Source organism: Mytilus edulis, chromosome 9 (genome assembly GCF_963676685.1).
Source record: "Mytilus edulis chromosome 9, xbMytEdul2.2, whole genome shotgun sequence".
In the NCBI taxonomy this organism is placed as follows: domain Eukaryota; kingdom Metazoa; phylum Mollusca; class Bivalvia; order Mytilida; family Mytilidae; genus Mytilus; species Mytilus edulis.
The window spans coordinates 79,970,699-79,988,873 of NC_092352.1; the positions used below are offsets into that span (position 1 = coordinate 79,970,699).

Consider the following 18,175-nt stretch of genomic DNA (forward strand, 5'->3'; position numbering starts at 1 on the left):
AGGGTAACAATCTGCTCTATCATCCTTTTAACAATGTGTTATTTGTATCCTGAACATTTGACATTTTTCAATTCCGTTAACATATTACTTTTTACTTAATATATATTCTGCATGTGCACATATGGTATGTTACTAAATCTTTTAAATTGTAATTCTTATTGAAGAAGGAAATTATATATCTGTATTGTCAAGTTTAAAACAAAGTTCAGTACTCAGACGTATATGGAATTGCATTAGATTGACAATTTATAATGTAGTGTACGTCATGGGATAAATATAGAAAATACAATCATGGCTACAAATTTCAATTGAAAATGATGTATTTGTCCGAGACAAAATGCTTATTAGACGTCAAAACTTTTAAGTATGATCATCCATTTAATATTGTCAATAACACGGATAATGGATTCGAGGGAAAAAAGAATATAACAAAGCATGTTGATCATTTCAATTTCAAAAAGTTTGATTTTCCGTTTGTTGTTTTCGCTAGATGTGGGTGAAACTTGAGAGTCTGGTTTGACCTCAATACTGAATTCTTCAATCTTTTTAGCCAGTTTATCTTGAATCTAATTTTAGATCACTATTCTCTTTTCTGTTTATTTAGACATACCCTTAGTATATATACTATATGTTTTTAATGCCTCTTTTCCTTTTTTGTCCCATTATTCTGATTTCTGTAAATTCAATCTGGACCCTCTTAACATGGAATAGTTGCAAAGGTTGTAGACCCTACACATAGCTGTCAATATTATCATCCAAATTAATAAATCATCACTATATCTACCGGGAAGTGTTCATTACATTAATGCACGATTAAATCATTCTGGCAATTATGGAGTCCTGGAAACTTAATACCTAATATAATGTAAAAAGAAAATCCCAAGAGAGGAAATATGCTGTTTGTCCAACAAAACTGTAATCAACTGTCATGTGAACGATTGTTTTTGTATGGTATGGTCGTAACCTCAAAGTTAACATCTCTTTGGAAAATGAAAACGCATTGATTTATTTTCAAATGCATGTGGTAAAAATGAAAGGTGTCGACACAAAGACATTTCTGAAACATTGAAAGATCAACAATGTGTCTATCAAATTATCTGTCATAAAAATACACTAATTTATTACAGATCGATATCGATATCTAGGACATTAAAAACATCATGATAGGTAGATGTTGATATTTTAAATGCAAGGAAAAAAACCAAAAAAACCAACAACAATAACTAAAACAAAACAACAAAGCAAAAAAAAACAAAACAAAACACTTTGACATAAATTGACTCAAATTAAAATGAAGATTTGTAACTAACATGCTAAATGATAAAGACTTAAAAGACAGCAGCGACACATTTTCTTTAATTTTATGAAGTCTGCAAATCTTATTATAATGTCTTTAGCAAAAATTTGTTAATCGATTCAAACTACTAAATGATACTCATTTATTTCAAGAAAATGTTTTTGATAGATTTTAAATTTCAATAAAACTTAACGAACATGAATAACTGTATGCGAGGTCTTGTACGTTAAGGCCTTGGCTTTCATTTTAGAGAAATTTAAACCGTTTATTCAGAAATTATTGCGTACATTTATTATTGCAAATTCATAAATGGAATCCAAATACATGATATACAATGAAATTGAGAATGAAAATGTGGAATATGTCAAAGAGACAACAACCCGACCAAAGAAGAGATAACATCTGAAGGCCACCAATTGATCTTCAACGAAGCTAGAAAATGCCGTACCTTGGCAGGACTCTAAAAGAAATTGTGTTCAAATTCTTTGAAAATAGACGTCATACAAAACTCGAAAACATATAAATGCTCTAAAATTTAAAAGAACAACATACATGACTAACAAAACCTTGGGACAGACGCAAAAATGCGGCTGGAATAAATATGTTTTGTGAAATCTCAACCCCCTGTTACCTCACCTAGCCAATGTAGAATACAGAAACACACGTAAATACGCATAGTAAAACTCATATATTAGATACCAGAATGAGAGTTACAAAAATGTATCCTTATTACGAGACATTTCGAATTGCTATTATAATGATTCGCTACATTTCATTATTTTATTTTTTGAACTTAGAGTACATTTTTTTCTTCAAATGGGTGGAGAAATAGTTGATGTCTCTTTGGATATTTAATTATTGTACGAATATCCAGTAGGTAAGTATTGAATTACACAAAATGAAAATACTTTTATAACATTGGTCCTCAATGCACTTCAACTTTATACTTGTTTGGCTTTCTAACTATGTTGATCGGAGAGTCACGAGTGAGTCTTATGTAGACGAAACGCGCGTCTGGCGTATCTTATTATAAGCCTGGTATATTTGATAACTATTAACACCACTGGGTCGATGCCACTGCTGGAGGACAGTTTGTCCCCTATGGTATCACCAACCCAGTAGTCAGCACATTGGTGTTGACATGAATATCAATGATATGGTCATTTTTATAAATATGCTGTTTGCTCAAGTTTAAATTATTCGAAATGTTAAGGATTCACTTATCCCAGGCATAGAATACCGTAGCCATATTTGGTACATTTTTTAGAATTTTTGGTCCTCAATGATCTTCAACTTAATACTTGTTTGGCTTTCTAACTATTTGCATATTCTTCGAAACACTGTCTCCAGCATTTCCTTTAAATCTGCATCGAAACGAGAATAAAAATTCACCTTTTTTTCATTTAAGATTGAATTTATCTACAAATTAGTCCGATAGATTTTAACAAATATTTTAGGAAAATTTACAGAAATTCGAGTGAGAAAAATTATCGTTAGCCAAATTATTCAAGATCTACAAATTAAAGATAAAAAAAATCCCTTAATCGGAAATGAAGCATGTTTTTAACGACGAGTGTTTCTGCTATTGTTACAAGACAGGAGGAATATGTTAAGAACTACATGTATATTATTTAATCTACATGCTAGGTTTATTGTACGTATGTTATCTCTTGTACATGTAAGGTCAGTAAGGTTACTTTCTATGTTAAGGCATCGATCATGGAAACTATGATAGGAATTTTACTGGTTATATTATTTCTTCATGTGGAACTGATTTTTACTGAACAAACTAGAACAAGAAACGACGACACGAAGCGCCTTTTATTGAGTGACCCGGATGTTATTAATTCACGATTAGTTGAAATGGAAAGGACGTACCAAATGTTAAAGAGAGATATGATAGACATGAATACCACATTGAGCTCGGCACTGTCTCATGTAAAGTTAGAATTGTCAAAAACCGAAAACCTGCAAAGATCTTTACAGAGAGGTATGATTCATCATTATATTGACAAAATAGTTATGTGATTGTCCTCGTTGAAACCAAACCTACTGTGTCGCTGATCTTGTTTGTTTTTGTTTGTTTTTGTAAAATATTCGGAATTCTCTGGGTTCATCCGTGTAGGGCCATTACATGTTTTATCGCCTCACACCTTTCTTTTCTTTTCAATGTTTTTGGAATACTGATTAAAGTCTATATTTGATAATCTTAATTTCAAAATTATTTTACATGTACAATAAAATTCCTCTGCACTACATAATGCACATTGTCTTTTCTGTATTCAGTTATACATTTGACAGGTTTCATTCGTTTTATCTATTTCATCTATTGACAAGAAACTTTGCTTTTATAATTGTCTTTGGAGATCGATAATTTTTTTTACCATCAATGCACGATTGATATGCCGAAACTAAGGAGTTAGTCGCCATATATACTTTGCGATGATGATTAATTCTATAGAATCTAAAATGAGACATGTGAAATAACACCTACATCAACACTTCATTTTAATGAGATATTACCCGAGTTTAAGCGTACAAGTAATAGAACAATCACCTGTTTTCATTCGTAAGACGCCATGCCACCAACGCACCATGATCATTCACGATATTCACAGAATTTTATTTATCATTTTATTATAAATAATTTCACATATATTTCCAAAGCTTGAAAACATTATTTCTTTCTGTTAACTGTTAAATAGAAAATAACAGTTAGGTATTTGGTTTTTAATCTCAATTTGCTGAGAACCCCTGGAACCTATTCATGAGTTTCGTGCTTTTATAAATAGGTACCAGAGAAGGTTACGACTTCAAAGTAGTTTCGGCATCATGGTTTTTGAAGTGTTAACTTAAGCAAAATATTTGAACGGACCTTTCCGCTACAAGTTTGGTATTTGCAAATTATATAAGAAATTGTATGAAATGTATATGCTTGCTTTTTCAATTTATTAACAGTGGTGGTTTATTATGCCATATTAAGGTTCCCCGGGCTTGAGTTGTACTGGTAAAGTTAGCATACACGAAAATTTGATTATATAAACATAAGCATGTTGTTTCTTGTTTAGTTTCGGATTCCGGCTCTACATACGTGCGTTGGGGAAGAAAGCAGTGTTCCGGAACGAGTACGGAAACCATTTATACAGGTTTGAAAGTTTTCCATATTAGGATGTGCATTTGAGGACAACAGTGAGGGTTAATTGAGTCTTTTGTTTTGTCAATTGAGAGGTTTGTCATTTTTTATTTAACGACTTATTTTTTGAAATCATTCGAAATCAGAGAAAACAAATGCGGTTAGAACAGTAAGTTGTTTGTATCGTATTAAGTCAGAATGAGTCCCAGTTTCCTGTTCAGTTTTATTTAGTTTCCAAAAATAGCAAATGATGTAAGAGCCATTATTAAAACCTTGAATTGTAAAAAAAATAATAGCGAGCTTTATTTGTTGTGTTGTTTGATGACGGTGACCAGTAGATACATTTGTAGTAAGGAAACTGTGAATTTGACTTGATGCTTGAAGAGGTTCTGTTTCCACTTAGTGATTTCGTTACGCCTTTTTTCATAATTTGATTTAAATAAAAGTTTATGTGCTTTGTATTTCTTTCCTAAATACTTCGAAGTAATACTTTTTAAAACGTTATACATACACAATATCTATGCCGTCATGTCGACTGATGTAATTTTAAGTCATGTAGTGTGATTTTTTTCAAGTTAAGGTCGATGCATTCGTGTTTGAAATGCAATATATACGATAGCCATCTTATCATCTAATTCACCTGTAAACACATTGCTGCTTCAGGTGCAAAATATATATCGATGTTCTTTCTTATATCATTAACTATGATGAACGAATGGGTATTCTTAAATTTCAGGATTTACAGCAGGGCAGTTTTACGAAGGTCCAACATATTCCTCTCGTTATGGTGGTCCTTCAAATATACTTTGCCTACCAAATAACCCTGAAACAAGCAATAGAACAACAGGCGGTAGCAGTTTTATATATGGCACGGAGTACGAAGACACATTTTTTGGGGCAAGTGCGTTTAATGAGGATGCACCATGTGCTGTTTGTAGAAGTCATAACACATATGCCTCCATAATGATTCCTGGTAGAAAGTCGTGTTATACTGGTTGGAAACTGGAGTATCAGGGATATCTTATGTCCAACAGTTATGGATACAAGGCATCATCATATATATGTGTGGACAATAACCCAGAATTTCTACAAGGCGGAAAATCCAACCAAAACGGAAACTTACTGTATGCTACAGGTACAAAATGTGGACCCCTCCCATGTCCTCCGTATGATGACCACTTTGCCGTGTATTGCGTTGTTTGTTCAAAATAAAGATACGTCTTGAATTGAGCAGCATTGTATCATATTATACTCCCACTCATATGGAGAAGTACATTTTGTACGTTGCCTGTGCCAAGTCAGGAATATGACAGTTGTAGTCCATCCGTTTGATGCGTTTGAGCTTTTGATTTTGTCATTTGATAAGGGACTTTCCGTTTTGAGTGTTCCTTGGAGTTCAGTCTTTTTTGTGATTTTGCCTTGACCGTCCGTTTATTTTTCTATGACTTTCGAAAAATATTGCTCAGCTTCAGCACGCGTTTTTGTTCTAGTCGTTATCAGGTATTTTTTAAACATTAAAGTTGACCTATATTTACGTACAGTTTTATAAACTATATATAAATTTGTTAACTGAATCGATAATTGGATAGCCATATTCCTAGGCCTATGACATTAATTTATCATTCAAACCAAAGAATAATATAACTGTTTTTTTTATCATAATTTTATTCAATTATTTTTCGTGATTGCATATTTTATAAAAAAGATTCCCCAGGTTTTGTCTTTGCTTCTTCTAAGTGTTTAATTTGATCTGTTGATTGTGGTTCGTAAGGTGTTGATGAAAGAAGCGCGAAAGATACCGAGTGACATTCAAACTCATAGATCAAACACAAACTCACAATGCCATGGCTAAAAAAGAAAAAAAAGACAGACAAATAATAGTACACAATACACAACGAACTGGGGTGATATCAGGTGCTCTGGAAGAATAAGCAGATCCTGCTCCACAAGTTCCTACCGTCTTACGATATTTTTAATTTCTAAAACGATAACTTAAGGTGATTTTGCGCGCATTTATATAAAAAGCATCCGGTTCATAGTACCGCAGCTCAGTTTGTTAAAGGTTAGTTAAAATATATATATATTACTATATTTGAAGTTGTATTCTCATTAACATTGAGGTTGTTTATCACCTGGCTCAATAATACAAACAGAATGCGTCATTGGGTTTTGTTAATATCAATTTAGTTGATACATTTTCTAAACTGTATGATTTAATTTTAACACGGTATATAAAAGAACCGCACCGAGGTGATGTATGGTTCGTGATTCTTGATCATAAGCATATAGTGACAACACTTGCAAACTACAGTTATTGATATATAAACTATGTGCTACACATTGAAGAAGTTAAAACAATTAAGAATATTTACTAAAAAAAAACCAAGATTAATGGAATACAGGCGGATCCATATCACAAACTTGTAGACTTGCTTTTAATGTACATCACAAGGATATCATGTTCCTCGTACGGGAACATCTAATTGAGTTGCTTTGTTTACATTTGTCCTGAAAATGAGGAAATATGTGACACTTTTTGTAAATTACAACTTATCAATTGTTTCATCTTCTTTGAATTTTTGTCTTGCTGCTGTTGGTACTTTTTTGTTATATCGTACTGTCCTCTTCTGTTTTCAATTATTTTCTTGCACACATCTACTTTATAAAGTCAATGCACTGAACTTTCACCTTTTCTAAATAACTCATATCATATTTGCCTTGTACATTATTGTTTTGAAAAATCCTTAATCAAACAATAAAACACTCGTTTGAAAATAAAGAAACTGGTTTGATTGCTTTTTTCAAGATACGTCCAAAGGCAAATTTGAAGTAATTGCATCATTGTATGTAGCATTCAATATCAACAGAAGATGAGGTATGTTTGTCAATGAGACAACTCTCCACAAGAAACCAAATCGCAAAGAAATCAACAACTATAGGTTACCGTTATATACTACATATGCAGGTATTACTGAAAGGATGCTGCAGAGAAGGGGAAAGTTTACAATGGGAACATTTGAAATCAACTCTTTCACAGTAGATGTATCTTTTGAACTAATCCACACTTGCACGTTCTAGATTGAAACAAATAAATGAAGTAGACTTAACTCTATTAACTTAACTATATACCTTGTATCTTTCTTTTTTTTAGATTATTTCAACTTCAAAAAGAATTATAAGATGAACATTAGCACGAAACCTGAAAAAGTTTAGTATTTTACGCCATCTTTATAGCATAACTTAAAGTTAAAAGAATATGATTTATTGTTCTTTTTGACATGATCCTGTACGATGATAACGTCAAATGAATAGAGGAACATATCGACACGAGGGGCACAGTTGCTTCTGTAATAAATGCTTAATGTGAATACTAGAACACGTTCTGCAAACGTAACATATATGTTTCCAATAAAAAAATATATCAAATGCAGGACAATAATGCCATTTTCATAGTTTTATTGGAATAAAAATGTGTTTTTGCATTCTAGTATTTCTTTCATTCTAAAATCAGAACAAAATTTATATAAAAAAGCTTAGTACGTTGCCAAAAAATATCAAGCTTTAAGTTTGATAACCTAATTCGCTATCCGAAAACTTACTGATACTGTTCCGAAAATGGTTTAAAGTATCTCTACAATATTTATGTTTTGATACAGAATAAGGAAATAAAATAGAAAAAAACCCGACAAGATTACTTTTGTCAAAAACTGTTTTTTTAAGAGTTACTTGTTGACATATAAACTACAGTATTGAGATAATGTTATATACATATCTCATTTATGTTCTTGGATTTGGGGAATCAGGATTTTCAAATTACCGAGTATTTGAAGTGGTTGGATGAACATTGATCTGTTATCATCCGAAATAAAATAAAATATAATCTTGACAAAAAAAACGAGTTTATTTACTTTAATGTTTTGTATATCAACAGTTGAATCCAAAGAAAATAGAATGTAAGGAAGATATTCCTAATGGCAAGTCTTCCATCAAATGTTATACTATGTAGCCTCTAGTAGTAAACAGATGTAATTGTTGGAATGGTAAAAATATATAATTTTGTTTATAACAAGCATTTAAAAATAAGTGACGTACTTTTCCAATTGGGAGGACATTTTTTAGAAGTTTTATTTCATCGGCACGCAGAACATATTGTTTTAGGTTTTGTTCGTCAGGATGAACATGTTGATTAAATTCTGATAAATGTCGTAGAGGGAGATTCTGGTGCCTCATATCGTAATGTTATGAAATAAATGAACAATTATTTAAAAGTAAAAAAAATATTGTCAGAAAAAAACTATGTTTGATGATTTTCTCTCGTAAATATGATAGTAATGTGTCACAATATTTACTCTTGTTTTTCATTAGAAAATAGACAGCTACGTGTGTCTCTATTTGTCGATGCATACATTTAATTGCTTCAAAAAATTGATAACATTATTTATAAAAAAAAATGCAGTCAATAATAACTTTGATAATTGCATATATAATTTGAATCTGCATAAATAACATTTCCTTATTTGTACCTTGTACTTTTAAGGTTAAACATAATACAAATAACTAATTATCTTTCCAAAAATATATTGATAGTACAGGTTGCAATTCTGTGAATTTTATACAAAACAATTTCCCACAGGAACACTCTGCGGCTAAAACTGTGCCACTTTTACTATGAAGTTTCGTGAAAATCTACAACTACGAAGGGCATTTTGTTTTCTAGTATGTTCGTTCGATTGTCCGTCCGTTCGTCCGGTAGTCCGTCTGTTTCGCTTTAGGTTAAAGATTTTGGTAAAGGTAGTCTTTGATGAAGTTGAAGTATAATCAACTTGAAACTTAGTACACATGTTTCCTATGATATAATATTTCTAATTTAAATGCCAAATAGAGTACGTGATCAAAATTTAATATAAGACACAATGTAGTGAAGGAAAGATACTTTTTTAAGGTTTTAGATTTGTGGCTTTATACTTTAAGGCAAATTGATTTGTATCTTAAGGTAAACAATTTCATATGTTACAAAACAAGGAAAAAATCTTAACAAAACGCATCAGAAATGAAACATATCTAATTATTTCCCGTTTAACTTGAAGTATATGATTAACATTATAATCTTAGTCCAATATCAATAAAAAAACACCTTGAAGGAAGAAATAGTCTAGACAACCTATAAATAAAAGAAAAAAATGTAAAAATTTCATGGAACGGTTTTCCACACACACGTGTACAATTGAACAAAGGATATAAAAAAACTGAAACACAAACTTCAAGCAACAGATGAAAACATTTTATGTACAAAGCTGAATCCTCAAGTAGCAAAGTCATTGTTATTGGTAAGTTGTTTTTATTTCAATCAAAAGAGAAATTGGTTAATAAAACAATACTGGATGCAAAAGGAGAACCTTTAACTGAAACGAAAGAAAACATTCGTTTTAGCGTGACACATGGTAGTATTGGTATTTTGATAATAACATTTTCTTTTAAATTCAACATTTGCTTATATTTCGCTTGACAAATCCATTTCAAATGAGAATACAGCATTATACGAAATGTAAGGCAAATGAATCTCTGACTTTACGAACGTTCATAATTTTTGATGCACATTTAATTGTTGATAACATGTGTTTCAGCTTTGAGAGTTCCTCGTAAAGGTCGACTCAGAAAAGCGCTTCTGACGCATGAAATTTATAAAGTACTGTTTTATTTTTCCCTGTACACATGGTATTTCTTTTATTGCTATTGCTGCATTGTTTAAAAATCGACCGTGAAACAAGCGTTAAGGACTTTCCGTTCAGAATTTTCATCGGCGTTCGGTATTTTTTCATACTTTTTTAAACACAGTTGAATCACATAATGTGTTCATTCTACATTTGAGTAATTATTTTTAAAAATAGTTTTCTATTTGGTACATGCATATAAAATGTATAAGGACAAAGTATTTATTTCTTGTGTTTCATTTCAGATACAAGAATGACTACCGATTTATCACAACCGTTGTACGACTATCTTTGCAAAAAAATTGGCACAGAGGATATAGTAAAAGTGAGAAGATTATGCTATGCTATATTTGAGTATCTTTTTGCAATAACACCTGCAAATTCATATTTTTCGTGGATCTCATCTAGTTTATTTTTCACGTATATATATAGTGGCAGCAAAGCAGACGGCTTGGATCTAAAGGGTAGTGACACAGATATAATGTGTGTCTTTCACTGTGTAAACGTATTTGAGAATCCTTTGTACAAACTTGGAACTTTTTCGTGTCATACATCAACGGAGTATACAAAAAGAGGATTTGTACGACTAAAACCGAACTTTCTAGTTGCACTGTTAGCACCTTTCTATTGTAAACAGAGAGATGGGCAAGTATTTTTGTCAAGTGAGTTGGTAAAGACGATGGCCATTCCTCTAATAAGGAGGTATTTAGATGTTTTCATTCATGGTCCATGTATTACAACTGCTGACGAAGCCAACGATATTGCAGTTTGTCTCAGATCGAAATCCTGGATAGCGCAAGCACAACCATGGGTGTTTAGAAATCGTCTATGGCCTTCCTATGAATTGGTTTCACAGATTGTTGACTATGGTGTACTGTTTGTTCCTATAGGCAGTAAAGGTTCACAAAATGAAGATATAGAATGGAGAGTGTCATTTTCTGTTGCGGAAAAACATTTAGTATATTCCTTCACACATGTGCAATTGCTTTCTTATGCATTGTTAAAAATCCTACTAAAAGAAGTAATTGATTTAAGTGCAATTTGTAAAGGATTGCTTTGTTCATATTTTATCAAAACATTAATATTCTGGATTCTTGAAGAAGAAATGTCATCATTGAAACAACAGAACTGTATATCTTATTTTAATCGCCTTATATTCAGACTTCGGTACTACGTTAAAGTCAACTTTCTTCCGCATTATTTCATTTCAGAATACAATTTATTTGAAAACAGATTTTGCTCAAAACAACAGCAAACTCTAGTGGATTTGTTGACGGATATTTACCAGAAAGGAATTTTCTGTTTTCTTAATTCCGAAACTCTGTCAGATTTCTTTGGAACAAACCTCTCCACATGGACATATTTTACCGGGTTTGATTACGAATTGATCAGTACTGCTATTAGTATTTTAAACGATTGTTTAATGTTTGATGTGTCACCTAACACACTTGTCGTTTTATTCAGTAGATACAAATTAGTATCCCACAGATACCTTTATACATTATATTGGTGCGCAGTATGTCAACATATAGGACATAAGACTATTGGTATACAGGAGCGATCTAATAAAGACCAGTATAAAAGATACAAAACGTACTTACCATATCTTGTAATGGGGTTGCAGAAAGATGCAATCACAGGATGGCTCTGTTTGGCTTCTTACTTTTTCTCTGTGCATAACTATAAAACTTGTTTGATTTTAATTGAATATATTTTACATAAATGTTGTTTTGAAGAATCCTCAGATGCCGAATCACACATTGGACGCGTCAACAATTTGGAGATCGAGGCCATAAAGTATGGGGTTGGGAACGCACACGACATTTGCAGTCGGCATTTTGTAGATTTGACAACTAAATTTCAATTGAGTTGTCAGGTCAGGCCAGAAAAAATTCAGCTTGAAACTGTAATCAATTTACGCGCTATAAGTTCACCCTTTGTATACACACATTTTCTGCGTTTTATGTGTTGTCATCATCTTCGTGATTTCAATGGTGTTCCATATGCATTACGTGATCTACAAAGACTGATTAGTAAGCACCAATTCGATGCTACCTTCTGCCTTGGATTAGCTTATGCTACTTTAAAGGAATATGCAACTGCAATGTCTTTATTACTATCGTGTTCGAGGGGTCTGAAATCATCTAACAATTCTGAGTTTGCCAATCTAATAATCGAGTTGGATTTAGTAATTAACAAATTAAAAAGGGCAAGTTCTTAGACATATGTCGGGTTTCAGCAAGATGTTTTTATATTTCTGAACTAATTTGACACTAATAATTAAAGATTTGTTAACATGAATGACAAAACGTTTAGAAGTAAAAAACAAGATCAGAAAATGTAATTAACATTTCATTGAAGAAATAAAACAAAACCGTAATGTTTACAGTCCCTATCATGTGACTAACATGAACATTGTTTTGAAATTGACATAATATGAATATTCAAAAAGGACTTCGGACTTTATATAGATTATATTTGAATATCAGCAGAATATAACGTACAATACAAAGAGAAATTATATCAAAAACATCTAGTGGAGAAGCCTATTTGCCCCGTGTACAGAGAACACAATCATAATTTATCCATTGTTATCCATTTGTTTGATGTGTTTGAGCTTTTGACTTTGCCATTTGATTACGGGTTTTCCGTTTTGAATTCACCTCTGAGTCCAGTATTTTATGTGATGTTACATATATTAATTTTATTCTATGGTGTCCGCTTATTATTGATTCTGTGACTGCATCATACCATAATTTGTAAGATCCTCTACGATAGATAATTCAGCTAATCTGTAACAACCCATTTTCATGTCTTATGTATAATGTACTGTTTTACGACGCTAAATAAAAACTGACGCGGAAATCTGATTTGATTCTAGTGGTCTAGCGCCCCGTTGATTTTGTGCCACGATATATCAGTAGCATGAGTTGGAATCCCGGCTAAGGAAGAACAAACATTTTTTTCGCAAAATACAGATCTAATATTCTTGGGCTGTTATTTAGACAACTTAATATATCATTGTTAAGCTTGATCGTTTATGAAGGAGCACAGATTGACAAAACTTCTAGAAATTGTTTTCCTGTTCTGTTTTCAATGTTTTCGTCATATAAACAATTACTTTATAAAGTCAGTGCCCTCGATTTTAACCTTTTATAAATAACTCGTAGCAACTTTGCCTTGTACATCATTTTATGATTAAACTTTAAACAAACACGAAAATACACTTTGTTTACTTAAGGAAAGAGTTGGAATAATTAATCTGTCTGTAATCAGTAAACTAAACAATCATTTAAGAAGTGTTTTGATTGCACTCTTCAAGGTTAGCTAAGGACAATCTTTAAGTAAAGAACAGGACTGAATCGCTAACATAGTAGACATTTGCAACGTTTAAATCATTTGCAATAGTAGCCGCTCTTTCCTTAATCAAGTATATTAAGACATTAGTGCGATTTCAACAAGTTTTGATTCAGATTAATTTTGTGAAAATTAAAAAGAAGATAGTTATGAATGGACAATAACACCATGTATTGACATTTCATAATGATTTGGTATGATTACAAATGAGAATACAAAAAGCAAAGTGACATATGATAAAAAAATATTATAGGTCACCACACGGCCTTCAACGATAAGCACAATATACAATGTATAGTTAAAACTCAATCTTTTATTTTTATCAGAGGGTGGCTATGTCTTTCGTCTAATGGGAATACACTAGGATATGCCATAAAACAACTATTATCGCACTACTGGTAAAATATCACGTTGTGATTGGTTTAACGCCGTCACGTGGTGACCCCCTATGAGACCGTAGGGGGTAAGTAAATTTCATAGGGGGTTCAGGACGCGTTATCTATTAATGTTGTTGAGTTTTCTTATTTATTTTTTAACAAAACGCTTCAGAAAAAGTACAGCGTGCGATTAATTTGTAATATGGTTAACTACTGATCCCCTACGGATCCATAGAGGGTGAAAAAAGTCCATAAGGGATTCGGCCTCCGGCCTCACCCCCTATGGATTTTACTAACCCTCTATGGATCCGAACGGGGTCAGTAGCGAACCATATAACTTATACTTTTAGGTTTGTTTTTCACAGAAGATTAAAAAAGAAAAAAACGAAACGACGAAAGCCACATCGTAGGATTCCTGACGTTAAGAAGGGATGAAAATATATCTTCACTAACCGGCAGGGGAAATAAATTCTTATCAACGAAATGTACATGACTTGAATAAACTATAGAACTTAATAAAATTTACTCAATGACCCAGTAGACTAGACTGATCATACCATTGGGTTTTTACTTAATTAGCAAAGACAGCGACCAGACGTTAGCATCAAACATCAGTCTTCAATTAATTGCGTTTGAAGGGCATATTTGAAAGAGAGATATAATTAAATATTTGACAGATTGGTGGTTGGCTTCTGACCAATGGCAAATCATTATAAACAGTATGTCGACATAACGTATTTATAAATGCAAGGAAGGTTATTTTCTAAAGATATCATAATCAGGGAATACCCACCGGATAAATGTTATCATTTACATACATGTCAAGTTTTGATAACATTGTATCTGTCAGTAATCAACCTTCGCGAAATGTACTTAAATAAGTTTCGATATAAACAACAAGAATATTTAGATTATTCAATATTATTCGATACACCCTACCACGCAATATTCGGGGCGGATGAAACAAATCGATTGACAGATGTTTTCATCTTTCTAGAGCAAATTCATTTTTAGTTATTAACAACCAGGAGTTAAAAAAAATCCTACTTCCTCGAAACCGAATAAAATAGTAAATTGGTCATCAATGCTCTCCAACTTCGTACTTTATTTGACTGTCCCTTTGGTATCTTTCGTCCCTCTTTCATTTGGCCTTTTTTTTTAAACTTTTTTTTGGATTCGAGCGTCACTTATCAGTCTTTTGTAGACAAAACGCGCGTCTGGCATATATGCAAAATTTATTCCTGGTATCTATGAGGATTTTATTTATAGTCATCTCCTAAATCCCTATATCCATTTAATGCAATATTTGTGGAACAAATTTATTATTGCAGTCAATAATATTTATCTAATTACAAACTGCCACGGCCATGTTTGTTTTGTGTATTTGTATCCCTTTGATGAGTTAAGCCTTTTTCAACTGATTTTTATAGTTCGATCGTTCTCCTTGCACTACTTCACTGTCGAAGGTGAGGGAGAGGGTTCGGATTCTGCTAACATGTTTAAGTCAGGAGCCTGTAATTCAGTGGTTGTCTTTTATCGATGACTACTAGTATACGGTATGGGCTTTACTTATTGTTGAAGACCTTACGGTGACCTACACTTGTTAATATCTGTGTCATTTGGTCTTTTGTGGAGAGTTGTCTAATTGACAATCATGCCACATTTTCTTTATTATATATGCCTATTCTTTTCGTTTTGAGAGTTATTTTGGATGGTATTGCTTGATAAATCTTGAAATTCATAGCATTTATAGAGCCAATAAACTAAGAAGAGTTATCATCCATTTATACAAAAAGTGATATTTTGAATTGCACTGTTTCAAGAATAGTTATCAAAAGTACCAGGATCATAATTTAGTACGCCAGACGCGCGTTTCGTCTACATAAGACTAATCAGTGACGCTCATATCAAAATAGTTATAAAGTCAAACAAGTACATACAAATGTAGTTGTAGATCATTGAGGATCCAAAATTCCAAAAAGTTGTGCTAAATTCGGCTAAGGTAATTTATTCCTGGAACAAGAAAATCCTTAGTTTTTGAGGTGCGAGATGGTGGATTGAACCTTGTTTTATAGCTAGTTGAACCTCTCACTTGTTAAATAGATAAATTTCCTTATATAGACGACGATGTGCGGACAAAACAAACAGACATAAGGCCACACCAATTTGATTCCTTGTTCGACGGACCCGCCGGTACCTATTTTTTTCAAAACAGAATTTATTTAATTTTTTTTATATATTCGCGCTTCCCGAATCCGGAAATGTAATCATGTCCATTTCCCGCACCGTTTTTTTGTAAATATTATAAAAAAGATATCAACATTTGTTTTTAAAATCACAGTCTAACCTGTATATAACGATTTTAAACATAAAAGCACCCCACCACACTGTCTAAATATCTGTGAGAATATTTGTTTCAGCATGAAACCTATTTATCCAAAGTGGGAGTACTCCGATATAAATTCACAACAGCGGAAATACCTGTAAAGAAAAAAAAATGGTTTCTTTCCCCCTTACTTATATTCCCTATCAAAAAATGTTCGTTGTTAAAATAAAGTACAAAGAATTTCTGAAGGATTTGCCTTCAACTACAATTATATTATATGCTGGCGAAAAAATAACTATTCATAGCCGCTGCATTTTTTTTATTAAAATTTTCAAATCGCTCGCACGCCCCAATTTTGGAGTCCAAAAATCTGTAGAACAAGAAATTAAATTGGTGTGCCTAAAAGTTAAAAATGTCAAAAATTAGGGAACAGCAGTCAACATTTTATTATAAAATTAATAACTATAAAACATACAGCTTAGCAGGGTTTACCCTGGGTCAATTTTTTTTTCGCCACCTCTTTCGTCAAAACATATTTTTCGCCACTCTCATTTTTTGACGCCAACTAACTGGACCTGCTGTTTAGTGGTTGACCTTTGCTGATGTGGTTTACAAGTGTTTCTTGTTTCTCGTTTTTTTTTATATAGATTAGACCGTTAGTATTCCTGTTAGAATGGTTTTACACTAGTCATTTTAGGGCCCTTTATAGCTTGCAGTTCGGCGATAGCCAAGATTCTGTGTTGAAGACCAAACTTTGGACTATAATGGTATACTTCAACAATTTGTGACTTAGATGGAAAGTTGTCTCATTGGCACTCATTATACATCTTCTTATGAAGAATTGTCTCGTTGGCACTCATACCTCATCTTCCTATGGAGAGTTGTCTCATTGATATCATACCACATCTTCTTATATCTATAAACAACTAACTTTCACATATTTTTCTCTACCATTTTCCTTTTTCCTATCAAAAATTATCAGTTAGCCCCAGTGATGTCTATGGTTATTATTTCTTAATCTACATTGTAATGAATAAACCTTTTAAATATTTTCTTTTCAAAAGAGTTACAGAAAAATTACTCAAGTCAAAGATTTTCTTACAATTGAATTTTTGCGTTGCAAATGTTTTCTTTTCCGGGACATCGACTTCTTTAAAAAGGTTTTTTTATATGAATTTTAATCGCCACAATTTTTATTTTTCGCCAGCAGAAACGCTGCAGATAAGTTAACACAATGACATGATGCAAAAGTATCGAGCTTCGTCAAAGGAAATAATTACTCAACTAGGGTAAATAGTTAAAGGAACAATTTTAACACAATAAGACAAAAAAAAAATAAATAATACGATATAAAAATGACAAACAACGTCAGCTTCAATTATCTTTACTTTAAGACCATCGTGTATTTTTTGCGAAGTGAACTATTTATCAACATGGTCTTGATTTGTTCTGATGCACGGTTTTAGTATAGAGATGAGACGTTCTTTGACTTACCCCTAGATTATTAACTTTTAACTCAGACATTGAGTTTAAATTTAAAAAAGAGGGACGAAAGATACCAGAGGGATATTCAAACTCATAAATCGAAAATTACCTGACAACGCCATGGCTAAAAATGAAAGGGACAAACAGAAAAACAATATTACACATGCCACGACAAAAACAAGAAGAAACCAAAAGAATAAGCAGCACGAACCCCACGAAAAACTAAGGGTGATCCCAGATGCTCCGGATGGGCAGATCCTGCTCCACATGTAGCACCCGTCGTGTTGCTTATGAGATAACACATCCGGTAAATAGTCTAATTCGGTAGGTCACATTTATGAAAGGAAAGGGAATAGTAGTTACGACGTAAGGAACATATCCGATATCATTTGTGAAACCGTTATTTCACAACCGGCATCCGTAAAATTTACGAAGAGATGATTTCAACATCACCATTTGGAACTCTTCATTTAATAGCTTCCTTGTGAG

At 32.4% G+C, this 18,175-nt stretch overlaps 2 protein-coding genes across 2 annotated transcripts; both read left to right on the forward strand.

The window, feature by feature from the left end:
* Positions 1 to 3,160: 3,160 nt before the first annotated feature.
* Positions 3,161 to 5,660, forward strand: LOC139490202 (uncharacterized). The gene is made up of 3 exons (XM_071277052.1): positions 3,161 to 3,287; positions 4,366 to 4,443; positions 5,167 to 5,660. The coding sequence occupies exons 1-3, from the start codon at positions 3,161 to 3,163 to the stop codon at positions 5,640 to 5,642; spliced, it is 681 nt and encodes a 226-aa protein (XP_071133153.1). The 3' UTR covers positions 5,643 to 5,660.
* A 3,987-nt stretch (positions 5,661 to 9,647) lies between these two features.
* Positions 9,648 to 12,797, forward strand: LOC139490454 (uncharacterized). The gene is made up of 2 exons (XM_071277239.1): positions 9,648 to 9,757; positions 10,387 to 12,797. Exons 1-2 carry the CDS (start codon positions 9,715 to 9,717, stop codon positions 12,360 to 12,362), a joined length of 2,019 nt encoding a protein of 672 aa, XP_071133340.1. The 5' UTR covers positions 9,648 to 9,714; the 3' UTR covers positions 12,363 to 12,797.
* The last annotated feature ends 5,378 nt before the right edge of the window (positions 12,798 to 18,175 follow it).

Coding starts and splice junctions, on each gene's coding strand:
- LOC139490202 (XM_071277052.1), top strand. CDS start 3,161: ATGGAAAGGACGTACCAAATGTTAAAGAGAGATATGATAGACATGAAT. Junction 3,288..4,365: donor GCAAAGATCTTTACAGAGAG/GTATGATTCATC, acceptor TTTCTTGTTTAG/TTTCGGATTCCGGCTCTACA. Junction 4,444..5,166: donor TACGGAAACCATTTATACAG/GTTTGAAAGTTT, acceptor CTTAAATTTCAG/GATTTACAGCAGGGCAGTTT.
- LOC139490454 (XM_071277239.1), top strand. CDS start 9,715: ATGTACAAAGCTGAATCCTCAAGTAGCAAAGTCATTGTTATTG. Junction 9,758..10,386: donor TAGCAAAGTCATTGTTATTG/GTAAGTTGTTTT, acceptor GTTTCATTTCAG/ATACAAGAATGACTACCGAT.